Raw genomic sequence first — 27,295 nt, 5'->3', positions numbered from 1 at the left:
TATCCCCGGCTGGGGCCGGGCAGCCGCCTTGTGAGCCCCCGACCCGAGGCGCCGAGCCGCCGCCGCCCGATGGGCTGGGCCGTGGAGCGTCTCCGCAGTCGCAGCTCCAGCCGCCGTCTTCACAGCCCCGGCAGCATCAGCATCAACATCGGCGGCGGCGGCGGCGGCGGCGTCTTCCGCATCGTTCGCCGCAGCGTAACCCGGAGCCCTTTGCTCTTTGCAGAATGGCCCGCTTCGGAGACGAGATGCCGGCCCGCTACGGGGGAGGAGGCTCCGGGGCAGCCGCCGGGGTGGTCGTGGGCGCCGGAGGCGGGCGAGGAGCCGGGGGCAGCCGGCAGGGCGGGCAGCCCGGGGCGCAAAGGATGTACAAGCAATCAATGGCGCAGAGAGCGCGGACCATGGCCCTGTACAACCCCATCCCCGTCCGACAGAACTGCCTCACGGTCAACCGGTCTCTATTCCTCTTCAGCGAGGACAACGTGGTGAGAAAATACGCCAAAAAGATCACCGAATGGCCATATCCTTTGCCCAAACCCCGGCAACTGCGCCTCCCCCTCCTCCCTCGCTTCCCCTCTTCCAGGCTGGGAGAGATCGGGGGTTGAGGGGAGGCGGGGGGGTGGGGGTGGTCTTCCAGGGGCTGGGAGAGGGGGCACCGGGGAGGAGTGTGGAGCATCTCTGCACCCCGAGCTGGGTTGAGGTACCGTGGAGGCTTGGGGTTGTGGGTGCCGGGGGAGTGGATTCCTCCCAAGGACCGATTTTAGAATGAGGGCTGGGCCCTGGGGTCGTACAGGGGCCTTTAGAGCCAGTTCCGGATGGGTCAGAGTTCTCCCCAAATGAGCGTAGACCAGGCCGGGGCCTGAGCACTCTGCGCAGGGCAGAGGAAGCATGGGGTCCTTGGCTGGGTTTCCTTAGCCGCCCCTCGCCGGAATCCACGGTTGCCTCCAGAGCTGGAGCCCAGTCCCAGCTCTCAGGCCTCTCCACCCCTGCGTGCCCGAGGTTGGGGGCTGCCCTCTCAAGGAGGGTGCCTAGGGGTTCCCAGGGCCAAGAGCCAGTGGGAGAGTATGTGGTCTTCACACTGAGGGGCCAGCACTGACCAGAATTAATATCTCGGGGTGGGCCGCTGGCCAGGAAGGGACGGGGGGCATTTTATTATTCCCCATGTCTGCAGGTTCCGTTTCCTTCCACCCACTGATTAGGGACCTCATCATCTTTTGAGGTGTAGAAAACATCCCGTTTGCCCCATCTGGGGCCCTGACCTGGAAGACCCAGGATGGGCTACTTCAATAAGAAAGATAGGACAAGAGAAAATGAGGTGCTGGGTCCTTCCTAGGGTGCCGTGTTAGGCCTTGGGTTGGAATCTGCTTCTTCCACCCTAGAGACCCGGGAGGGGACACCAGGAGAGTCAGCATCCATGTGGACATCTTGGGCAGGTAAATGCCTTTTTTTTTTTTTTAAATTAAAGACCCAGAGGAAGAAAGTGGAGTACACATTTTCCTCTGTTGAGATGCTACCAAAATCCGGATCCCCTTGTGTTTCTTTAAATTCGTGCCTGCTTGAAATAAACCTTGAGGAGGGCTTAACATCTGTTGAGATGTAGGGAGGCAAGGATGGGTAATTAGTCGGGCTTTCTAGCAGTTATCTAAGCATGACCCAGATTCCAAGTAGGGGGACAAACCCTGCTTCCCAGGCTGACTGGCCACCGTGCCGTGCCCAAATGTGCCGCTCCTCGGCTCGGTTCCAACTGGCTGCCCTCGGAGTAAAAACGAATGGGGCTGGTTGGGCCCATGGACTTCACTGATGAGCCCCCATCCTTTTTGTGTATGGTTTTGACAGGTATATAACTCAACAGGGCTGAGCCCCAGGTGGTCCTGGGGTTGCTTATTTGAGGAACACGTTGGCTGGTGGATTCACTTTTAGGGGCGACCAGAATTGAGCAGGATTTTGGCTACTGGGTCCGGAAACTGTAACAGAGGCCTCTGAGGTTTTGGAGTGTGTGTGGGCAGTCTGCTTCTAGGGTGGTGAAAATTAAGAGGTTCTAGCTGCTGTCTTTTTGGAGGGGTGTACCCCTAACCACGATGTCATTTTGATTGGTGCCCAAGCCAGGAGCCAAGTCTTTGCCTCCTAAGTTTCAACCTTGTGATTATCTGTTGAAATGCTCAGGGGTCTTGTAATCGCTCTGCCTGTCTCCCCCCCAATCCCTGGAGGAGTGGGGGGAGGCATGGAGAATGGCAATGTGTCAACGTGTTCAAGAACAGAATACTCAGGGGTGTCCGGGAGGGATTCACTGGGCTGACAGGTTTCCGTGTTGCAAATGGCTTTAGATCGCCTTCTGGAGCCTGGATTTGGAGTCTACTAGGAGGAAAGGAAGAAGGTGGGAATCCTAATGTGTCCTTAGCTCACCCCGGTCCAGCCTGAATCCTGCAGATCAGAGGGCTGTTGGGGAGGGAAGGGATGGCAACAGTCCCTCGGAAGGAGGGAGCTTAAGAGAGGGATGCAGGTGAACTGGTAGCGCGCAGTCCTTTAGAGGTTTTCTTTGGCTTTCTTGCTCTTGGGAGCTTTGTGACGAGTTTGTGCATTTTGCTTTTTGCAGCCAGTTTTTGTTCTCTCTCTGGCCTGAGGCAGCAAACACATTATATAGCCCCACTCTCAAAGGGAAAGCTCTCCATCCCCCAATCTGTCACCAACCAGAGTCATCCAGGACTGAGCTTTCTCTGGGGGGGAGGTGATGAGAGGGGAGGGGACAGAGAGATGGGGGGCTAGATAAGGGCATTTGGGCCAGTGCAAAGAAATGGAGTGTGGAAACACCAAGGAGTCAGGGCCTTGGACTTGAGTATCTAAACATGGAACTCAAGTCCAGGAACATGGACTTGAGTATCTAAATATTTCTGCCATTAAAAAAAAGTGTTTAAGTACTTATTTAGAACTTTTTCAGGGCCTCTCACTGTTGTGGCCTCTCCCGTTGCGGAGCACAGGCTCCGGACGCGCAGGCTCAGCAGCCATGGCTCACGGGCCCAGCCGCTCTGCGGCATGTGGGATCCTCCCGGACCGGGGCACAAACCCGTGTCCCCTGCATCGGCAGGCAGACTCTCAACCACGGTGCCACCAGGGAAGCCCTAGAACTTTTAAAATAAAGTCTAATGTATATATATACACACATGGGAAAGTATACAACTGAAGTCCAGATTAGTTAAGTGAACATTCATGCCACTGGCACCCAGGTCAACGAAAAGAATGTAACCAGCTCCCCAGAAAGTCCCCTCCTGCCCCCTCCCAGTTACTCCCCCCGATAAGGGTTACCGCTACCCCGACTTCTGACCCCATGGGTTCATTTGGCCTCCTTTTGAGCCTCCTGTAAACGAAGTCAGAGGCTGTGTTCTTTTGTGCCGGGCTTTTTTTTTTTTTTCTTAACAATCTGTCTGTGAGATGCATCCATGTCACTGTGGGTCGTTGTCGGTTGTTCCTTCTCATCGCTGTGTGATATTTTATTGTTTGACTCTCCCACAGCATACTTCGTTCTACAGTTGAGGGCCATTTGAGTAATCTCCAGATTGTGCATGTCTTTGGTTGAACTTTTTGGGGAGGCGTTTCTCTTGAGTTTATACCTAGGAGTGGAATTGCCACTGCCGTTCTTTGATGCGCATGTCGCGGAACGTGTATTTGGAAGTGGCATTTACTGAGGGTTGCAGGTGAGTGGGCAAAGCAGGTTCTTCACCGTCACGGGGAGGAGTCCGTCAGTGGCTGTTCCATGAACTTGGCTGTGTGCTCCGAGGGCCTAAGAGTGTTACTTCCAAATGCAGATTCCAGCATGGTACGCTGGTGGAGGGAGGGTGCAACCTTGCGTTCCCCATGGTCACGGGCACTTTGCCACTGTGACTCCTTCCCCTTCTGCACCCCACTTTCCTCGGGAGCTCAAGCTTGAAGCCATCAGTGAGAATTAAGGGGTTCTCATGAATTTCACTTTTCTCTAAGTCAGGAGACCCAAATGGAAATCTGTGATGTTCAGATTTCCATCGGTGCTTTTCACTCTTGAAGGATTCCAGGCAGCAAAGCTGTCTGGATCACACACCTTGGTTCCGTGTTCTCCTCGACTGGAAGTCTGATTTAAATATGGTTGTGACGGCCTCTGGTGATGGCTTCTAAAGAGCTCAAATCTGTCAGCTCAATAAGGCACATTTGCCAACCTTCCTAGAGCCCCCACTTAATGCCGCTTGTTCCTTCTGACGCGCTACCAAGCGCCAATGTGAATGTCATCTTCCCCCAGTCCTGCTGATGCCAGCAGATCTTGCGCTGAGCGTGGTGTAGGAATTTGGGCCGCGGACTCAGGTCTGTGTTATCACGCTCCTTCTGAAGTGCTTGCAGGATTCCGGGCTTTCATACCCTTGTTTTCAGGACTCTTAACAAGAAACCCAGAGTCCCATCACATCAGGTAACCCACGGACACTGGCTGATTGCCACTCACCCCCTCACTCACCTCATCAGAGTCTTGGCCCACCCTGAAAATTAGCTTGTGCTAGAAGGGCAGGAAAGAATGACTGTATAATTCTTCTACTAGATCAGCGTGGCAGGTACTTCCAGAAGGGCAAAACTCTGGGAAGTAGGAATTAGCATGGTTTTTTTCCCTTGGGTTCCCCGCCCCCCACCGCCCGCCGCTGCAAAGGTGCGATTCCTCCTCTGCAATCCCCAAATCTAAAAAGCTCTGAAAACCGAAAGATCAGCTCATTTAGGGGTTAAAAAACTACCTTGAACTCACCCAAATTTATATGCTTAATTTACAGTCTTAAATTTATCCCACTTGGTGTGCATTTTGGTATATTTCACCGAGGAAACAGTAGATATGCTTGATTATGGGGTGCTGCTCTGGCAGACCCAGTGGGAGTGTTACGTATACATGGTAGCACTTTGCAAACTTTCCTGAGTGTGAGGATTGCCTTGTGAAAGTGATGACTCTGGTCCAGCAGGTTTGGGGTGGGGTCTGGGATTCTGCTCTTCCAACAAGTCTCTAAGGATTGCCTATGCTGCTAGTACATGAGTGACACTTGGAGTATCCAGGTCACATCATAGATGCATCCTGTTATCTTTTTTTCCTTTTTCTCAAAGACCGGGTTTATTGCGGTATAAATTACTTCCGGCAAAATTCACCCTTTTAAGCGTAAAGTTCTCAGAGTTTGACAAATGCATGCAGGCATGTAGCCACCACCCAAATCAAAATGTGGAACAGTTCCATTACCCCACAATATCCCCCAGTGACCCTTTGAGTCAGCACCCCCCTACCCAAGTGCCTTGCAAGCACTGATCTGTTCTCCATCCTTATAGTTTTGCCTTTTCTAGGAGGTCGTATAAACAGAATCATATCGTATGTAGTCTTCGGATTCTGGCTTCTTTCATGCAGCCTTCGAGATCCATTCATGTTGCTGTGTGTGTATCAGTAGCTCATTCTTTTGAGTGCTGAGTAATATTCTATGGGATGCCTGGACTGGAGACTGTTCATCCATATCCCAGGAGATTTGGGGTGTTTCCAGGTTGGGCGATTATGAATAGAGCTGCTGTAAACATTGGTGGATGGATTTTAGTGGGAACTTTGGGAACGTACATTTTATTTCTCTTGGGGAAATAAATACCCAGGAGTAGGATTGCTGGGTTATGTGGTAAGTATGTGTTTATAAGAGACCGCCAAACTGTTTTCCAAAATGGTTGTGCCATTTTACATTCCCATCCCTGTGATCCCTTTAAAAACACCCAAGTTCTGGGCTTCCCTGGTGGCGCAGTGGTTGAGAGTCCGCCTGCCGAGGCAGGGGACGCGGGTTCTTGCCCTGATCCGGGAAGATCCCACATGCCGTGGAGCGGCTGGGCCCGTGAGCCATGGCCGCTGAGCCTGCGCGTCCGGAGCCTGTGCTCTGCAACGGGAGAGGCCACGACAGTGAGAGGCCCGCGTACCGCAAAAAAAAAAAAAAAAAACCACCAAGTTCTAAGCTCCAGAGCACATCTGGCCTCGAGGGTTTAGCCTAAAGGATTGTGGATGTGTAGAAAGTAGAGGAAGCGGTAGCCTTAAGTGCCAGTCAGAGAAATGAGAAAGGGTGAGGATGTCATTTGTAGCTCTGTTCCTGCCCTGGTTTGAGGTCTAGCAAGGGAGGGGGGTCTCCAGTGTGGGAGAAGGGGGTCTCTGGTTGGGGGGTGCTTTGGTTCTGCCACTCGGCAGTAAAAAGCAAGCTTCCCGAGGCCATAAGACCTATATCCATCATGGTACTCACCACTGCCACCCCATCACGCCTGGCACACTGTAGGCACTCCATTAATGTTTGCCCAGTGAGCGACAAAAGTGCTTCTCTTCACCCAGCTGCCAAATCTTCGAGATCTGATTCACCTATGTACCCATGTTCTAGCTTTTCAGTGGGTTTTAGGTGTGGATCTTGGAGTGACAGGAGGGGTGTGTGTGCATGAGGGTATCAGACCAAAGGAGGTCTCTGAAATGTTAGTGCTTGAGAAATTGGGGAGCAGTGGTTCCTTGAGAGTGGAGTCTTCCTTCAGGGGATTTTGGGGGGACATCTGTTGGGTACTTGGGAATTAGGTACACACACACACCCCCCCATTGCCTCCCCAGTAACAAGCACACAACATGCACTCCTCCAACGATGGAAGACGCCACCAGGAAGGTGGATTCAATCCAGAGATGGTCAGGACCCTGAAGCCCCTCAGTTAGTCCATTTCTGGGGATGCTAACTCAGCTCCTCAGGAGGGATCCAGGTGGTGCTGTGAAATACAACAGAGAGGTGAGGGAAAGCACCCTGAACTTTGGGTCAGCCAGGCCCAGGTTCGAATGGCCCACCCTAGCCAGGCTGCCTTGGGCATCAGAGCCTCAGTTTCCTCATGCACGTGAGGAGGATGTTGCTTCCGATATAGCATGTTCCTCAGAGGACTTTGGAGGAGGTCACGTGGGGTCATGCATGAGAAATGCCCAGTACAATGTCCGGCATGGAGAAAGCTCCAAAACGCATGGACCATAATATTGGAGAGCACTTTTCACTCGTTATGTTCCTTTTTGGAAACTTTGACTAGAAACCGGGCTCTCTGGGTAGGAGTGGGAGCAAAGGCCCCTCAGTTGACTGGCCAGTTTGGATTTATCAATCTGAGTGTGGCACTCTTGTGTCTTTTTTTTTTTTTTTTAAACATTCACAGAATATTTTTTTAAATTAATTTATTTACTTTTTAAATTTATTTTTGGCTGTGTTGGGTCTTCGTTTCTGTGCGAGGGCTTTCTCTAGTTGCGGCGAGCGGGGGGCCCCTCTTCATCGCGGTGCGCGGGCCTCTCACTGTCGCGGCCTCTCTCGTCGCGGAGCACAGGCTCCAGACGCGCAGGCTCAGCGGCCATGGCTCACGGGCCCAGCCGCTCCGCGGCATGTGGGATCTTCCCGGACCGGGGCACGAACCCGCGTCCCCTGCATCGGCAGGCGGACTCTTAACCACTGCGCCACCAGAGGAGCCCCACTCTTGTTTTTTTAATTGAAATATTTGATTTACAACGTTGTCTTAGTTTCAGGTGTACAGCAAAGTGATTCAGTTATACATATACGCATATATGTTCTTTTTTTCAGTCTTTTTCCTTATAGGTTATTATAAAATATTGAGTGTACTTCCCTGTGCTATACAGTAGGTCCTTGTTGTTTATCTATTTTGTATATAGTAGTAGTGTGTTTATGTTAATCCCAACCTCCTGATTTATGCCTCCCCCCCTTTCCCCTTTGGTAACCCATTTGCATTCTCTTTTCTCTCTGGAAGCTTTAAGGGAGGAAAAATGTATGCCCACTTGACCTATTTTTCTGTTCTCTTCGGTCTGAGATAAAATTGTCTTCCTCTCCCTTGATCCCTTCCTCTGTGGGTGACAAGGTAAGGGAGTTTTAAAATGTATAATTAGCTTCCCTGCCCACCGCCCCCCACCCCCATCTCCTTCTTCTGAGCCAAAGGGTCCAGCCCAGGATGGAGGCTGCAGGCTTAGGACAGCTGCTGTGGCCGCCCCAGGTGACTCCTGAGAGTTTAACAATAGAACCCTGCTCAGCTTTGGGGTTAGAATGCATCCCCCTCTTCCCCCAGTTTCTGTCTTCTTTCTCCCCTCTCCCTCACTTCCTGGGAGAATAGAGAAGGCAAGGAACATTCCAGGAGAGGGATCCAGGTGGGTGGGCTCAGCAACTTATCTTTCAAAACCCACTGGGCTTTAGTCCTTGTCTGGGTAGGGTGAACAGATGTCCCAGTTTGCCTGGGACTGTCCTGGTTTTAGCATCTTGAAAAATCCAGCAGTTCTGGGCAAACAAGGAAGCTGGTGACCCTACTGGTGAGTTCTTAACACTCCAGAGATGAAGGGAGCCAGAGATGGTGCCAATGCCCAGGAAAGGAGAAGATAGGTAGCTTTTTCCCTCTGAAAAGCTGAGACTTTATCTTGGAATGAATTGTGCTTTTGGAAGCTGCTTATTTAAGGCAGCTAATGCGAGAGAGATCCCGGCTCTGAAGCGCGAAATTCCAGAGTTAAATACGGATCAAGTTTTGTCGTCTCTCTTGGGTCAGAAGCGGCTTTATCTTCTTTTCAGCCTGGGAGCATTTTTGGGTCTTCCTTTAAGGTGTTCCCTGCTCAGGTTGGACCTGGAACTTGGGATTAGCAGCCCTCCCCCCATAACACTATTTAGGAGGCCCGCCCCCCACCTCCCGGGAGCAATGAGGGAAACTCAGTTTCGTCACCCACCTGCCAGTAAATAATAATCACACTGTTAAGTTCTGTTCTCATTTTAGGCCTGTGCGTAAAATATTATATAATTTTAAACCAATTTTAAAAGTGTTTTTATAAAGCGGCGTTTGCGGGAGGGCTAAGTCTGATCTCAAGAATAAATGGACATATTCGTCTTAAATGAGACATTGGTATAGACCTAGAACTTGCTCTGTGTGGGGTTACACAGTTTCTGACCTGCCATGTTCTTTTATCTCATTGACCTTTATTACTTCCTTTATTAAGAATAATGGGCATGGGCACCTCTGCTGACCTTCACTTTCTGCTATAAAATGTTTGTGGCGTCCATGGAGGGATGTCCTTGTCTTAAGCAATAGCACCAGGGGTGGAGGCTAAAAAGGAGGAGAAGAGGTGAGGAGGGGAAGTAATATAGGGTGGAGATGAAGCAAAAGGCTTGGGGGGGCAGGTGACCCCTGCAAATCTCAGCTCTAGCTCCCAGTAGCTGTGCCTCAGTCTCTTCATCTGTAAAATGGGCATAGTAGTCTCCATCCAGGGAATTGGAGGATGAAAAGATACTGAAAACATGTGATGTATATGATCACTCTGTAAAAAGTATAAGAATGGGGGAAAAAATAGTATCAGAATGGACAGACTGTATACTCCCATGCAGCAAGGGCTGGGTCGGTTGTGGTCACCACTCTGGCCCCGTGCTTGGCACCTACAGTGGCTGAATATATCATCGTGGGGTGTTTTCTTTCACCTCAGGTTAACAGCCAATTGCTTTAATCCTGTTCTGAGTTTTCAGCACACTCTCAATATCATCTCTCCTTTCACTTATTTTTCCTTATTTATTTTACTACTATATGGAAACACTGGTAGACCCGCCACTGAAGTCAAGAACTAGAACAGTGGTCCTCAAAGTGTGGTCCCCAGCCCGGCAGGGTCAGCATCACCCGCTCTAGGGCAGAGATGCTTGCACTTGGCGTGCACCAGTGTCCCCTGGAGGGCTGTTGAAACACTGGTAGCTGGGCTTCGCCTCGGAGAGTTTCTGATTCAGGGGGTTTAGGGTGGAACCTAAGAATTTGCATTTCTAACAAGTTCCCAGATGCTGCTGATGCTGCTGGTTTGGGGAGAACCCTGAACTAGAACATGATCAATAACTTACCTCTACCTGTAGCCTCCCACCCTGCCTTTGCTTCCTGCCCCTCCCCCACTTCACTCCCCCAAAGGCAACCACTCACCCTTGGATTGTGTGTGTCTTACTCTCTTTCTTTCTTTCCTTTAAAAAAAGCTTTATCGCATATTTAAATATGCCTTAACTCTGTAAGTTTCACCTTCGTGGTTTCTGAGCTTTTTAGCCTTCTGGAACTTGCACTGGCTTTTTTTCACTCAACTGTATATTTCTAAGATTCATCTCTCTTATTTGAGTATAGCTGTAGGTTATTTACTTTTCTCTGTATAATATTGTATTCTGTGATGATACAACAATTTATCCGCTTTCCTGGGTGATGGACATTTGGGATGTTTCCAGGTTTCTTGTTTCTTTTTGCTATTATGAACGGTGCTGCAGTACTGAATAAATAATTTTTGAATGAATGAATTCAAGGTGTTAATTTTAGTCTGTGTACTTGGGAATGTCGCTTCAGCTAGAATCAGCTGAGATTCATCAGCATTTCTGGAACACCAGCCATCTGACAGGCACTGGCTAAGCCATTTCACAGTCTACCCATTATTCTAAGGGCTGGGTCAGCCAGGAAGCCCCTGTTCTTCCTTGTCTTCTGAAAGTCAGCCTGTGTTTTAGGCATTGGCAGTTGCTACAGTAGTAGAGAAGCAGCAGGGCTGAGTTGAGAGCATGGACTCTGGAGCCAGTGGGCTGGGGTTCAAATCCCAGCTCTGCTAGTCACTAGCCATGTGACCTTGCTCAAGTCATTTAAGCGTTCTGTGCCTCAGTTTCCCAGTTTTGTCCGCTGGGGGTTCTAATAGCACCTATCTTGGAAGATTAAATTAGTTAATACATGTTATGCTTAGAAAATAGTGCCTGGAACTTAGCACTATATGTGTCTATATGTAAATGGATTGATGTATCAACGGATACATGGATGGATCAATGGGTGGAAAGAAGAAAGGATGGGCTTATTCGGGTGACCTCTCTGACCCAGTGCTTGGAATAGTGTGTGACACATAGTAGGTTCTACATAGTATTATTATTCTGCCTTTTCTTGCCAAGGCTCTCAACTCCCTTGATCTCTGTTATTCTCTGGCATCTATCTTGTTAACCCATTCTCCTGGATGATAAACTAAACCACCATCACTCCAATGTATAATCCAAGGGGAAGACAATCACGGGGTCATGTTGATTGTAGATACTAGAATTCCATGATTCCAAGGCCCAGGCAAAATTTTCCTCATCTCAGAAATCCTTGTCTATATTTCTAATCAACTTCCTCTCCCATTCTCTACATCCCACTGCCAGGTTCTCTCCAGTGCCATACTCTTTCCAGTCTGCCCACAGCTCCCCCTTCCTCTAACCATACCCTACTTTCTAACCTTGCTTTAAGAGCACCATCTTTGAAGACATCAAAGACTTCAAACCAGTGAGAATAGGCTGGCTTCTGTGCGGTTCTAACAAGGACTTGGAGCATTTGGGTCTTGCATAAATTGGAAGAGTCAGAAATGTTTGTGGATTTGAATTATTTTTGGAAGAGTTGTTAGAATGTAAAATTTTAAGTTTGGCCTGTTCCTAATCACAGTGGAGTCTTTTAAGTTAAGGATCATCAATGGATATTTGTGGTTTAGAGAAGAGAAGCATCTCCTGCAGTTAGTGTTGAATGCATGGGTGGATGGAAAGATCTGTGGATGGTTGCACAGATGGACAAATAGGTGAATAGGCTAGGTGGGATGAAGGAAGGCAGGATGGATAGATGAGAGAAAGAAAAGATGGACATATTGGATGGATGGGTGATTGGGTGGGTTATAGGTGGGTGGATAAGTGTTGATTGGTGGGTGACTAGATGAGTGGTGGACAGATGGATGATGAAAGAAAGAAAAGATGGATGGGTGAACACATGAGTGGATGAGTAGATGGCAGATGAATGACTGAACTGGATTGACAGGTAAAAAGATGGATGGGTGGATGAATGGATGGATGGACAGATGGATGGATGGATGTTAGATATAAGGGTGTATGGAAGGGTGGGTGTCCATTTCTCAGTCTCTCTGATATTTGGTGTTCTTATGGGCTTGGGAATGACCAAGTCCCTCCACTTACCGCCTCAATGTCAGGTGAATCTTGCATGCTTTGTGAAAAGCAATAAGATGTATGCTTATGTCTTACTCTCTACTTAGAAAGCTCCTTGAGGGTAGGGAACAGTGATTTACCTTCCTCACATCCCCCACCAGTTCCCACACTATATCATGCATGAGTGTTTGTTAATTGAGTAGTGATGAGGAAAGTAAACAGTGTTCTTTACAAAGACTATTAAAATTCTGGAAACACTCTGGTTTTGTTTATTTCAGCACTGGGACTAAAAGTGGAATTCCTTGGATTTTGCTTCATTGGTGAAGAGTGGTGGGCTAGTGGAATATCTCTCTTACAAGTAGGTTGGGTAAATGTCCCAGATGCTTACTCACTGCCAGAGATTGCAGATTACAGATGTACAAGGCCCCTCATGATCTAGTCCCTGTTTTGGCTTTGATCTCATCTCTTCCATTCTCTACCCCTTCCACTCTGTCTCAGCCCCACTGGCCCTTTTTGCCCACAGCTAGCTTATTTGCATCTGTAGGCATCTGTGCTGGCTCTTCCCTCTACTTGCATCACTGTTTCTCCAGGTCTCCCCATGGCTGAGTCCTTCTCTTCTTTTAGGTCTCAGCCCAAAAGTCACATCCTCCAAGAGGCCTATCCTCTTCATTTGTTGAACACCTGAAATACAAAGAAGAACATAAAATATATGTATACTCTCCTATCCAGAGAGAATCTCTGGTGACATTTTTTGTTTGTTTGTTTGTTTTTGGCTGCATTGGGTCTTCGTTGCTGCACATGGCTTTCTCTAGTTGCAGCAAGTGGGGCTACTCTTCTTTGCGGTGCACAGCCTTCTCATTGCGGTGGCTTCTCTTGTTGCGGAGCATGGGCTCTAGGTGTGTGGGCTTCAATAGTTGTGGCTCGCGGGCTCAGTAGTTGTGACACACAGGCTTAGTTGCTCCACGGCATGTGGAATCTTCCCGGACCAGGGATCGAACCCGTGTCCCCTGCATTGGCAGGCAGATTCTTAACCACTGAGCCACCAGGGAAGTCCCTGGTGACACTTTATGGTTACATTCCATACATTTTTATGGATATAAGCTTTTCTGAACACATTTCCATGCCACTAGATATCCTTGGACAGCAACATCAGGGCTACCATGTATAGTTGTACAGAGTACGCACTGCACAAGGGTATTGTATCTCATCATAGGCATCATAGAGCTGTACATTTATTATTTCAATTTCTCAGATGATGAAAGCTTCAGTATATTGTTCTAGCAAAATGAAGATATTATGACAATTTTTTGACAGATGGACCTAACAACTTGAAAAAGGGGAGTCATTTAAATTCACACAGTGGTGCTGTATGGGTTGGCAGCAACCCCAGAAAAGACTGTTGTTAATATCTGATGACATTCCACTTTATGGGTATATCATACTTCTTGTGATCATCCCCAGTCGTTTGTGTTGCTTGTAAACAACAGTGCTACAAACATCTTTGTGCATAAATCTCTGTCCAAGGTGCTGATTATTTTCAAAATAAAATTCTGGGCTAGAGATGTCACTCAAGCCTTAAAACTGTTGCCACCACTTTCCTTGAATATGTAAAAGAGATTTTGAGACCAAGTGACTTGAAATTTAGGAAGCTGAGGAGGAGTATGGAAAGAACAGTTGATTGGCTTGGAATTTTTCCTAGGCTGCATGTAAAACAGTGTTTTTGAACTGGGGGTGATTTTTGCCTTCCAGGGGACTTTTGGTAATGTCTGGAGATACTTTGGGTTGTCACGAATGTGGAGGGTGGGGTGCTACTGGTACTTAGCAGATAGAAGCCACGGATGTGCTGAGCATCCTAAAATGCACCGGACAGCACCCTCATCCCACCCCCAATAAACAATTATCCAACCCAAGATGTCAATATTGCTGAAATGAGAAATCCTGATGTAAAAGACATCACGGATTCCTTGGAGGAGAGTGGGTGGATTTAGAGTTTGGGGGTTACTTAAATTTTACTTACAGTTTCTCTTCCTATCTGGGTGTCTAAGCCAGCTTTCTCTGAACTTTAGATCCCACACTATCAGCAACATGCTTGCTACTGACAGATTCGTTGATGTAAATATAGATGAGTATATAGAAGGAAATCTCAGCTGGAAAATGTTGGAATGAAAGCTGCTGCAACCTCCCTTTCTCCCTCCTTCTCCTTCTGTTGCCCAGTTTTTAAATCGTGTCTCACTTTCTTTGGGCTCCTGGCATGGTGAGTACTGCTGGTGGAGACAGTGGTTCTCTGTTCCTTTAGTCCCCACACCCAAGGTTGGCCTTGGGCATGTCCAGTACACCACTGAGACAGATTAGCTTAGAGATGTGAAGGGGGAAAGGAGTGCATTCTGATAAATTCATTCATTCATAAATGTTAACTGAGCACCTACTATGTGCCAGGTGAGTGAGGGGAGAGGAGGGAAGGAAGGTGACAAGGGCAGATTGTGTGGGCCACAGTGAAGATTTTTACGCCAAAGGAAATGGCATCCTCATTCCCATTTCCCACCTGGCACACCTATACTTTGTCTTCCATAAGAAAATAGCGCCCTTTGTGTCTACACAATGTTTTGAGGGCTGCTGTTTTTCCTCCAATACTAGCTACACTGCAGTGAACTCCGCTGTGTTGATGTCTTTACACACGTCTGTGACTGTTTCCTTAGGACAGATTCCTGGAGGTGGCACATCTGGGTTATATGTCAGGCTTAGGGGCCAGGCTGCCAGGAACAGTTAGTCTGTGCCTTTTCAAACTCCGAGGTCCCATTTCCCTGATTATGTGGCCCAACTAGATTGCCCTTGATTTTATATCTTCACCAATCAGGTAAGTGAAAAGTGGAATCTATTTGTGGTGCAATGTGCATTTCTTCAGTTCCCAAAGATGCAGAGCATTTTTCAAATCCATACGGGCTATCTGTGTTTCCTCATGATGTCCCTGGTCACACCCTTGGCCCTGTTTTCTCTAGGGACATTCTTCATAGATACCTTTCGGGGAGGTTGCACCAGGTTCTACAGACACTGAGGGGTTCTGTTGCTCTGTGTTGTGTTCGAAGCAGTATAGTGGTTAAGAGGGAGGGCTGTAGAACCAGACTACCTGGGTTCAAATCCCAACTCTGTTTCTTTCCAGCTGCATCATCTTGGGCAAGTCACTTCACCTCCCGGTCCTCAGTTTCCTCATCTGTAAAATGGGCATAAAATGAGTTCCTGCCTTGTGGGGTTGTCGTAAGGCTCAAGCAGCACTTAGAACAGTGCCTGGCACACAGTGGGTCATAAATAAGAATTTGCCTTCATTATTGTTACGGGCTAGGCATTAGCTTCCTCTCTACTCCATACGATAGCGTGTGTGTTTCTGTGTACCTTTGTTGGTGCACCTTTTATTTCAGGGTGCAATAGCCACCATGTGATTAAGAGTTAGCTCTCCAAGAATCAGTGCCACCGTGGCTCTTTTAACTGACCAAACAGGGTCTCCCGCGCTTCCCCCCGAAAAAAGCAACTGGACCATTTTTCACATTCACGATGGGTTTCCTTTCCTTGGCCCCTGTGCTTGTTCATGTCTGGGATTTCACTAGAGCTCCAGTAAAGACGAAGTGTCAGATCCCAAGAGAAAATGGAAACTGACTGCCTTTTCAAATCTAGTTAGTAGCTCCTCTTTATGGAGAGCTTCTGAGCCCTCAGGCTCTTTGATTTAATCTTGATATCAGTCCCAAGGGCTCAGTGGGTTTATTTTTGCCCCCACTTGACAGATGTTCACAGTGAGGCTCAGAGAGTAAAGTCACTTGCCAAGGTCACACATCTATCATATGGGGAAACTTCATGGGGCAGGTCATGGCATGGCAGGAACAAAGGCCCAGAGAGGCAGATGCTCAGGTCCTGCCTGGAAAACATCTGTGCTCCAGAGAGGTCGGCATGCCTAGGGGAAGAGATGGTACAAAGGAATAGTTAAGGGACAGAGTGAAGGGCTATTGAGGTCAGCCAGTACTAGGTTCCTCTCTGACAGTGATGTTGCCTTTGGGAAGTTACTTAACTTCAGTGATCCTCAATTTCTTCATCTTTACAACGGGCAGAATAATATTTTCCACCCAGAGATGCTGTAAGGATGAAATCAATGGTGAATGACAAACATCTTGCTTGGCACAGAGTAAATGCTCGACAGGTAGCTGAAGCTCTTTGTTTTCTCCTTAGTCCAGGCACTGGGACACAAACACAAACAGACAGACACAGACCCCTGCCCTGGTGTGGCTTACATTCTAGCTGGAGAGACAGACCAAGGACCAGTTAAAGGATACAGTTGGTGTGGTTAAGTGCTGTGGTGCAAAAAGTAAAGCAGGGATAGGAGATACAACAGGGTGGTGAGGACAGAGGGTATTGGTGCTGAGAAGCTGAGCTAGGAGGAGACCTGGGGAGAGGTGTGGGCTTGAGTTGGGTCACTCTGGGGAAGCACAGAAGTGAAGAGCAGCTGTAGTGAGGCTGGAGATCTCTTTCATAGAGGACTCTGTCTTGAAAGTGAAAGGAGTAGGTTGGGGAGACCCAAGGTAGGGCTGCTGAAGGGGACCGGTGAAGTTTCCAAGCAGGTTAGTGATGCTAAAAGAAAAAAAAAAAAAAGGAAGAATGGAGAAGAACCAACTTCTTGCTCCTCGAGATGTCTTCTCATCCTTTATCCCTTTGGGCCACTTAAAGACATAAGCAAAGGGACCGAGCTCAGGGTTATTTTCAAGACTTTAGGTTATTTATTAAAGTTCGAGGATATCATTTGTTCTAACCTGTTGGATGTCTTGTGCCTTTCTTCCCTGGGAGGTTGTCTAGACCTGCTATGCCCAGTAAGGTAGCCACTAGCCACACATGGCTATTTCCAGTTAAGAATTCGCTAAAATTAAATAAACGGAAAAAGTCACTCCCTTAGTTGCAGCAGCCACATTTCAGATGCTCTGTTGCCACGTGTGGCTAGTAGCCATTGTACTGGACCATACAGATTAGTACATTCCATCATGGCAAGTTCTGAGACTTGCTGCTGCAGAACCTTCCAGAAGCAACAGCATCTCCTGGAGGGAGCTTGTTGGAAATGCACAATCTCCATCCCTCATCCCAGACCTGCTCAGTACCAATCTGTATTTCAACAACCCCCCCACCCCCCAGGTAAGGTTGGCTGTACTTGGAATCTACCTGAAAGTTTTAAAAATGCTGATGCCCTGACAGTTCCCTGGTGGCCTAGTGGTTAAGATTCCAGGCTTTCACTGCCATGGCCACGGTTCAATCCTAGGTCAGGGAACTGAGATCCCACAAGCTACGTAGTGTGGCCAAAAAGCAAAACAAAATGCTGATGCCCCAAGCCTCACCCCACAGATGCTGGTGAGATTGGTCCAAGGCTTTCCCTGGGTATGGGGACTTTTGAAAACTCCCCAGTTTTCAAACTTCAATCCTAAGATTCAGCTAGAATTGGCAGAGAGCACCGAGTAGTTAAGAACACTCGGAAAGCAGGTGAACTGGAGTTTGAGCTGTGTGATCTAGGACAAGCCACTTACCCTCTCTGAGCCGCAAATTCCCTCTCTGTAAAGCCAGGAACCTGACTGCACCTCCCTCCCAGGACTGTGGGTGTAAATGATGTGACGGTTCAGAGTGCTAAGCAGGGGACCTGGGATGTGGATAGTAAGCACTTCCTACATAAATGTTACTTTTAAGAAATGAAATCAGCAGCCTTAGAGCTAACAGCTGGAGTAGAGGAAACAAAACTCTATTTTTTTTTTATTATTTTTTTTTTAGGTGTTGGGGGTAGGAGTTTATTAATTAATTTATTTATTTTTGCTGTGTTGGGTCTTCGTTTCTGTGCGAGGGCTTTCTCTAGTTGTGGCAAGCGGGGGCCACTCTTCATCGCGGCGCGCGGGTCTCTCACTATCACCGCCTCTCTCGTTGCGGAGCACAGGCTCCAGATGCGCAGACTCAGTAGTTGTGGCTCACGGGCCTAGCTGCTCCGCGGCATGTGGGATCCTCCCAGCCCAGGGCTCGAACCCGTGTCCCCTGCATTGGCAGACAGATTCTCAACCACTGCGCCACCAGGGAAGCCCCAAAACTCTATTTTTTAATGGATTTTTTTCTTTCTTAAAAAGATTGAGGTAATATTCATTTAACATAAAGTTAACCATCAACCATTTTATCTTAGAAACTTCCCGTTGCAGAGCACAGGCTCCGGACGCGCAGGCTCAGCGGCCATGGCTCACGGGCCCAGCCGCTCCGCAGCATGTGGGATCTTCCCGGACCGGGGCATGAACCCGTGTCCCCTGCATCGGCAGGCGGACTCCCAACCACTGCGCCACCAGGGAAGCCCTACATCAACCATTTTAAAGTGTACAGTTCAGTGACATTTAGTACATTCACAGTGTTGTACATCTGTCACCTCTATCTAGTTCTAAGACATTTTCATCACCCCAAAAGGAAACCCCATACCGTTAAGCAGTCACTCCCCATCATCCCCTTCCTTCCCCTGGTTGCTAGTCAGCATTCTGTCTTTGTGGATTTACCTATTCTGGTTTTAGCCTTTTTTAAGTGTCCTGCCCCTGGCGCCGTCACCTCTCGGCATCCCAAGAGAGACTAGGAAAAGTCCCAGCTCTTTTTATCTCTGCGTCTTTCCACCTCTGGGATGATGGCTGCCCCCACCGGTGTCCCCCTCCGGCACCCTGGGCTTCACCCGTCAGCCACAGTTAATCCCAGCAGCAGGCCCCGTGTTCTGCTCTCCTGAGGCTGCCACAAATGAGAGGTTTCATCTCAGCTGGGTTTCTCCTAGTTAAATATTTAATAAATAAGACCTACAACTTGTGATGCTGAGAGGGTTTGATACTGAAATTAATGAGGGGGAGAGAGTCCCAGGCAGCCCACAGGTCCATCCATGCCTGAGCCTGGCCATGGGCACCCTGGTGGCGCAGACCTGGGCAGACATCTGGATCACCATGCTGGGCCGTGCCATCCTGTGTCCCCTGGCTGTGGCCTCCCTCTCTAGCACTGTGTCTGGCACAGAGTAACCACGTGATGCATATATGTTAAAAGCGAGATTGTGTGTGTGTTTGTGTGTATGTGTAGAGGAGATGGAGGAGAAAAAGGCAGGAGAGAGAGAGATGAGGGAGAAAGAAAATGGAGAGAGAGGGAGGGAGAGATGGAAGGGGAAAGAAAAAGATCTGGAAGGATCTGGAGGGAGGCAAGGAAGACAGTGACGGGGGAGGGAGAGAGAGACACAGAGAAAGATGAAGAGAGAGAGAGATGGAGGGAGAGAGGAGAAGAAAGAGAATATCATTTCCAGTATCTTTTCCCCTGCTCATCATCCTTGACAATCTTTTCCCCCGCTTTTCCCTCTGTCTCTCCACTTCTCATTTCCTTACTCACGCCTTCTTGCCAGCCCCTCATCCCTTTTCATTTCCTGTGTCTCTGTTATCTTTTAATTTTCTGTCTCAATGTTTATCCCCTTTCTCTTTCTCTTCATAAACCAACCCTTGGCGTATGTGCCTTATTCTTTCCTAGTCAGTCTTTAGCCGAAGACTGTGTGTGTGTGTGTGTGTGTGTGTGTGTGTGTGTGTGTGTGTGTGTGTGTGTATGTATTGGGGGAAGTGAGGGAGAAAACAAACCTAGAAAAGAGTGTAGGAACATAGATGAACATTTTAAAAACCATGTTATGATACAAATGAACTTATTTACAAAACAGAAGTAAACTCACAGACATAGAGAGCAAATTTATGGTTACCAAAGGGGAAGAGGGGGGGATAAATTAGTCATTTGGGGTTAACAGATACACACTACTGTATATAAAGAGATAAACCACAAGGTCCTACTGTATAGCACAGGGAACTATATTTCATATAACCTATAGTGGAAAAGAATCTGAGAAAGAATAGATATATATTTATATGTATAACAGAATCAATTTGCTGTATACCTGAAACTAACACAACATTGTAAATCAACTATACTTCAATTAAAAAAAATGCCTTTCATCCAGGTCAAGGGCCAGAACACGGCCATCTTCTCAGATTCTCCCATATGCCCATCCCCCATCACAACCCCATCACAACCCCTCCCGGATGAACCAGTATTGAGGATTTTATGAGAATCCTTAGTTTGCTTTTCTTTGTGGTTTTACCACCTAGGTTTCATGGTTTTGAACTTTATAAATTTAAAATTATGTGATACGAATTATTTTGTATTTTACCTCATTGGCTCACAATCACATTGGTAAGATCCATTCTTATTGTGGTGGCCGCGGCTCCTTCGTGGTCATACTTGTTCACTGATGATGAACATGTGAGTCTGTTCTCTTGGCTGCTGGAAAAGCAACGTTGCTAGCTGTTACGGGTTTTGCCGCACGTGTGCAAGAGTCTCTTAAAGGTACATGCCTCGATGCAAAAGCGCTGGATATTAAGATTAGTGCGTCTTCAATTTGACTAAATACTGCCAAACTGTTCTTGCAAAGTGTTTGTGCTAATTTACACTCCTGCCAACAGTAGCTGAGCATTCAAGTGGCTCCATATCCTTACCAACACTTGGTGGCTTTTTAACTGCAACCTTTCTGGTGGATGTGTGGTGATTTCTCATGGTGATTTGAGTCTGTGTTACCTGATTACAAAAATGGGTAAACATATTTTAATACGTTTATTGGCTGTTCAAGTTTCTTCTTTTATGAAATGCCTCTTCATGCCCTGTTCACTTTTTTTTTATTGGGTGGTTCGATTTTTTTTTTTTCTTCCTATTGATCTGTAGGTGATCCTTATGTGTTCTGGAAACTGGTCCTTCATCATTATATGCTGTGCAGTATCTTCTCTTAGCTTGTCTTTTGGTCTTTTTTATGACATCTTTTGATCAATACCAGTTCTTAATTTTATTGTGGTTGAATTTAGAAATCTTTTCCTTTACAGTTTGTGGGGTTTGCATCTTATTTAATAAAATTGTTTCTACCCTGAGGTCATATTGTTTCTAAAACTTCTACAGTTTTGCTCATTGTATGTCTTCGATCAGCATGAAATTGATTTTTGTGTATAGTGTGAGGTAGGGGTCTGATTTCCTTTTTATTCCATAAGAGTTGTCCCAGCACCATTTATTAAAAAGTCCATCCTTGCCTCAATGATCTGCAAGACAACCTCTCTGACTGTTTAACTTTTACCTCTTTTGGTCTTGTCTGTTTTCATGCTCAGCCAGTCAAACCACACATATTTATTGAGTGCCAACTATATACAAGGTACTGGGTTACAATGATGAACGTGGCAGATGCAGTCAGTGCTTTCGTGGAGCTTACAGTGTGGCAAGGATGACAGGTAAATAGCTATGGCCACTTAAGTTACAACTATAAATGCTATAAGCTTTTAGGAAGGACAAATCCAGCTTGCTCTGAGAGGAACACATAAAACAACCTCCCCCGGGACTTCCCTGGTGGTCCAGTGGTTAAGACTCTGCGCTCCCAATGCAGGGGGCCCAGGTTTGATCCCTGGTCCGGGAACGAGATCCTGCATGCCGCAACTAAAAGATCCTGCATGCCGCAACTAAAGATCCTGCATGCTGCAACTAAGACCTGGCACAGCCAAATAAATAAATATTGAAAAAGAAAACCTCCCCCAAGGAAGTGGTGACAAACCCCCACAGTGGTGATAAGTAGTGGTAAGACTCACCAGTGGCGAGTCTTTAGCGGAACTCTGATATAGAGAGGGCAGGAGTGGTGGGAAAGATGTTCTTCCCGGAGGGGACAGCATGTGCCAAGGTCCTGTGGTCAATGGTTAAAAATTTGGTATTCATTTCAAAGGCACTGTCTGGTCACTGGAGTAGCAATGCAATGAGATTATATCTGTGAACAGCCCCACTGACTGCTGTGTGGAGGATGAATTCTATGGGAGCAAGAAAGAAAACCATGAGACCTGTGAGGATACCATTGTAGTCCTTCAAGGAAGAGACAGTGTGCCTTAGATTGGGATGGTGGCTGTGGAAATAGAATTCACTGGTCAGATTGAGAGATATTTTGAGCTGGCATAATTTCCCCCCTCCCTCTCCCCTCTCTTTATCTCTGTTCCTTTTCTGGTTGAGTTTTCTGGGTGAGGAAAGCAGTTTGTGTTCCTGCCAAGGATATTTGCTCTGAAGGATATATTTGCCACAGATGGTCCTTGGAAATCTAGCCGAGAGAGTCACTGGACAGCCCCTGGCCCCCAGGGTTTTCTGGATTTAATCCAACAGTGACCACTTGTTAATAACAATATGTTATTCATGAACAATGAGTTGATAGTTTTTCCTTCAAAACGCTGATTAGCTATTGCGTCATGTGTCACCCCAACTAACCCTAATGAGATGAGTGAGGGAGAGAGACGAGGGTTTTTATATCAGTTTTACTTTGCATTAGGGCATACTTGAGATCTCACCAAAAAATGTTGGTTTGGGGATTGGAATTCAGTACCTTGGCTTCTGGCCCAGTTCTGTTTTTATAAGATCACAAAATACTCTTTTGCAAACCATTTCCTACTAGAGTGCTCCTCGGTAATATACAGGGCTTCAGGTCCCTTGACTGTAAAATGAGAATTAAAATAAAATACCTATCTCTAAGCTTTGTGCCTGACACATAGTGAGGACTCATTACATTTACCTACACGAATTCATTAGTGCCCTTCAGCTGCAAGGAGCAAAAAACTCAAAGGGACTTAAGCAAGAATAGAGGAGTTGACTAGCCTATGAGACAGAAGAGTATAGAAAGTGACCCACTTCTGGCTTGTCTGGATCCACAAATCAGATGACATCATTAGGCTTTGGTTTCTGGGCTCTGCTTTTTGAAATTAGCTCCATTCTCCATGTGGACGGGACATGCCTGCCGTTCCAGACCTTTGGTCCTCTCCAAAGGGATTCTTTTTCCCAGCCATCCTCCCAGCATGCTCATCAAATGATTTATTGATTTTGATTGGCTGTGCTGGGGTTATGTGCTCATACCTGAACCAATCACTGTGGGGGAAGGGGTGCTCTGATTGACTTAGGCTTGAGTCACATCATGGGGGGGGTGGAGCCAACTCCACGGGAATGGGGAAGAGGAATGGTCCTTTTAAAAGTGTATTAGGGTGCACTAGCTGGTGTAAAAAACAACCCTCACATCTTCAGTGGCTTAGTACAGCAAGAATGTACTTCTCACTTACCTAAAGCCCAGTCGGATAATCAGCAGATGGCCTTCCACATTGTGATTCCAGGGCCCAGGCTCTTTCCATCTTGTGGCTCTACTATCCCGTAAGCACTTGTAAGTCTTGCTTCTAGCCTGTAGGGAGATTAGGAAGGCTCACACAGGAGGTTTTGGTGAGTCACATCTAGAAGTAGTGAACCTCATTTCTGCCAGTAATCGCCCAAAATTTTGTCCCATGGTGTGTACCAGAGAGGGCTTCAGTAGGAAACAGAAGACACATCAAGAATTGAATTAAGAGACATGGGCGGGCAGTTACCAAAGCAGAGAGGGAGGGAGGAACAGCTGCCCCACAGGAGCTGTAAGCTGAGGAGGCCAACAGAATAAATGCCCCAACTTCATGCTCTTCCCCCATATCCCACCAGGGATCCCCATTGTCCAAACCCACCTGGAAGCCAGAGGATAAGGAGCTCAATGAGGCTGTCTGCACAGGTCAGCCTCCCTGGGTATAGCAGAGTGGAGAAGGAGGAAGAATGGGTTCTGGGTAACAGAAGACAGCCCGTACCATGGCTCACCTAACTGCAGAGCGTACCTGGACATTGAGTCCATGTGTGCATCCAGGAGGAGGAGGTTTGGTGGACACATTACATTGTCTTTTACACAAGGAGAAATCAGGTTCCCAGATGGCAAAAAAAAAAAAAAAAAAAACTATTCTTTTGCTATTATTATTGTTGCTGGTGGTGGTGTGATTATTGGTTCTCTCTGCATGCTAATACCTCCTTTACTCTTTCCTCACCCTTGGAAAAAAAAAAAAAAAAAAAAAAACTACTCTTCTGCTATTATTATTGTTGCTGGTGGTGGTGTGATTATTGGTTCTCTCTGCATGCTAATACCTCCTTTACTCTTTCCTCACCCTGAGAGTTCTTTCCCTTTCAGAGGAAATTTTTTGGTGTCCTTGAAAGGTGTTCAGTTTTATGCCAGGCTTGAGTGTGGGGCCCTCTGCTCAGACAGTGGATAGTTTGGGTGTCAGCAGGCAGTCTGTGCCCCTGGCAAGGCCCTTGGCTTAAACCAAGGCTGTGGTGGGGGAAGGTGCGTGGATGGGGTCAGAGAGGGCAGCTTCCTGCCCAAAGAAAGTGACTGTCTTGCTGGAGTTGAAACCTAGGAGAGGCCCTTCAGGCTGAGCCCAGGAAGGTGGACTCTGGTCCTGCCGGCAGGAAGCAACTCTCCAACCCCACATCTGCTCCCTCCTCTCTTTGGCAGCCAGAAGTAGCTGCACAAGTGAAATTGCAGCCCAGATGTGCTAACGATGGCTCGCGCCCAACCCACCCCACCCCAATCTGGTCCGGCTGTGTTAGCAGTGGATCCCCATCTCTAGCCTCCTGCAAGGTCAACCCAGCAACTGTAACAATGGCCTGTCCCCTCCCAGCCTCACCTACTTCTTTGAATCCACCAAGGCTCTGTGATGATGAGGCCAGCACTGTCTTGACTTCCTCCATTCAAGCTTAACTGGCCTCTCCTCCCCTCCACGGAGAGCAGAAGAGCAGCCCCTCATCGCCTCTGGCAGCCAACCGGCCAGGTCCCCTCCTTCCTCCAATCACTCCAAGATCCAGGACAACAATGAGAAGAGAGGTGGTCAGACCCAAGTCCTCCACGGCGGTGTGTGGGGTCCACCTCTCACGAGCTCCATGGTTCCTGGTTTTCATCACCTTCTTCCCAACTTTGCCGCATCCCTGCTTCTGACAGTAATGGCAGCACAGATTCAGATCTCTACTGGACCCACTGGCTGGCTTGGGCAAGTGACTTCCCCTCCCTGTGCTCCAGTTTCCTCATCTGTCAATAAACACAGTCATAGTAACAAGAGTCCTGGGCAATAGGGTAAGCACCTCACTTGTATCAATTAAATTCATCCTCTCAGTGCCTTAAGGGGTGGGTACCATTGTCATCATCCCATGTAGCAAAAGAGAAAACCAGGACAGAGAGGTTCAGTAGCTTGTCTGAGGCTTCCTACCCCACGAGCAGCTCAGGTGGGGTTTGAATCCAGGCTCTCTCGGCTCCAGAGCCTGTGCTCTTCTTAATCAATAACAGCAGTAATGATAATGTCCTAATTCAACGTGTTGTTGAACAGATTTAATGCAATAATGTAGGCAAAAGAGCTTCGTCCGGTGCCCAGCACGTGATAAGCACTTAATATAGATGTTAATTATAATTGTAATTACATCATTTTATATTATAGAGTTATATAGTAAGATATAAACACATGCTGTAAATACTTAACGTATTAATATGTAGTTCTGTGTTACTGTTATAGTACAGGAGCCAGCAAACTTTTTCTGCAACAGGCCAGATAGTAAAGATCTGAAGCTTTGTGGGCTATAAATCTCTGTCGGAGCCATGCAGCTCTGCTGGTGGAGCAGAGGCACCCATGGACAATATGTAAACAAACAGCTGTGGCTGTTTTCCAATAAAACTTTATTTATAAAAACACACCATGGGCCGTAGTTTGCCAAGACCTGATATAGTAAGTATTAATATATGTCAGCAATTTCTTTTCTGTGTTCCTCTGTTTAGATCCTTCTTTTCCCTTCCTTTCTCACAAGACCAGACTTTCTTTTTCTTCTTTGTTCTGGTCTTTTAGGAAAGCGTGTCAGGCCAAGGAATGTATACTCTCTCCTAACACCAGGCTTGTTTGTCCGATAAGACATGCAGAGTGAGGGTAGCAGACCCCTACCTCACACTGCTCCTTGCCCATTGCTGAGTTTCTCTGCCTCAGGGAAACCCATGAGGATCTCCAAGCTCCTTTCCCCACAGCAATCCCCGCCCCCCGCCACACTCACCAGCTCCTGCCACACCGGCCTCTTCCCTCTGCCTGGATCCTCCTTCCCCCAGACAACCTCATGGCTTCTCCCTCACCCCCTCCAGGTCTTTACCCAAAGGCCACCTTCTCAGCATACACATGATTTTAAATTGCCCGCCCAGCACTTCCCACCCACTCCCCTGCTTTATTTCTCCCTTTGGCATGCTCTAGCTGTCTGTCTCGCCACTTTACCATGACCTCCACGACGGCAGGCAGTTTTATTGGTTGCGTCCACCAGTGTGGACTAGAACCTTCTAGAACAGCACCTGGCACATATAGGTGGCCAATAAATGTGTGCTGGCTAAGTGAGCACTACAGCTTCATTCATTTTTATCGCTGAGTACTATTTCATCATATAGAAATATCTCAGTTTGCTTATCCATTGATCTGTTGATGGACATTTATTATTGTTTTGTCCATTATGAACAAAGCCACTGTGAAATTCTTGTACCTTCCCCCAACTCTTCACTTGGAGAATCCTTATAAATCCTTTAGGTCTCCCATTAAGTGGTACATCCTCAGAGAGCCTTTCCTGACCCAGTCGCCACCACCCCCAAGTCTAAATTAGGTCTCCCCCTCATCATTCCTCAGAGCACTTATCACAATGTATGTTATTTTGTAGGGGTGCAAGTGGCATTCTGGGCAGAGCTCTCTACTCCCAGGAAAATGGAAGGAAAAAACCCACAACAACACAAATATTTGTAAAACAGCTCCAGGGACGTGGTTAGTTAGGTTTCCAAGGACAGAGAGATGAAGAGGAAAAATCAAGGGCTGCTTCTTGAAGGAGGCAGCTCTCCGTGCTCCATTCATCCATAAATCAGCAAACATGGGATGAAAAGAAAGTTGTCATGATGTCTCTGAGCTTAGGGAGTTCGCGGTTGATCATAAAGATAGCGGGGTTGATGAATCACTGTCATACAGTGTCATAAAATATCATGTGATGTCATACAATGACAAATTATCATAAAAGCCGACACAGAAGCACTGTGGAGAGCTGGTAGATCACACAGACAGTCTATTTCTTAGGGCATCTCTAACCATGTGGTCCAGGGGCCGCTGTTGGAGCCAAACGTGAAGGCAGGTGAGAGTTAGGGCAGGAAAGCACTAAGCTAGGTTCTATGTCACCTCCATGAGAGGTGAGCTTTGTCTATTTTGTCCTCTGTCGTATCCCCAGCACTTAGGACACCACCTGGCATATAGTAGGTGCTCAATTGATCCTTGCTGCATGTTTAACAATAAAAGTCAATCATTGTGGTTGAGAACCTGAGCTGTGAACTCACACTGAGTTTGGTAATGAGTCTCAGTTTTACTGCTCTGTAAATCGGATGGAAAATAGTCTCCACCTCATAG

At 47.4% G+C, this 27,295-nt stretch overlaps 1 protein-coding gene across 4 annotated transcripts in view; it reads left to right on the top strand.

Annotated features, from left to right (window-relative positions):
• The first annotated feature begins 224 nt into the window (after positions 1-224).
• The window catches only part of CACNA1A (calcium voltage-gated channel subunit alpha1 A), a 234,454-nt gene continuing 207,383 nt past the window's right edge, over positions 225-27,295 (top strand). For all 4 annotated transcript variants that reach the window (XM_024767374.1, XM_024767375.1, XM_024767377.1 and 1 more), the window contains exon 1: positions 225-517. In XM_024767374.1, the coding sequence (XP_024623142.1) occupies positions 225-517 (293 nt within the window). The remainder of the gene's footprint in view (positions 518-27,295) is intronic.

This window comes from Neophocaena asiaeorientalis, unplaced genomic scaffold, assembly GCF_003031525.2.
Source record: "Neophocaena asiaeorientalis asiaeorientalis breed wild unplaced genomic scaffold, Neophocaena_asiaeorientalis_V1.1 scaffold87, whole genome shotgun sequence".
NCBI classification, from domain to species: domain Eukaryota; kingdom Metazoa; phylum Chordata; class Mammalia; order Artiodactyla; family Phocoenidae; genus Neophocaena; species Neophocaena asiaeorientalis.
This window is presented reverse-complemented; position numbering and strand designations above follow the sequence as displayed.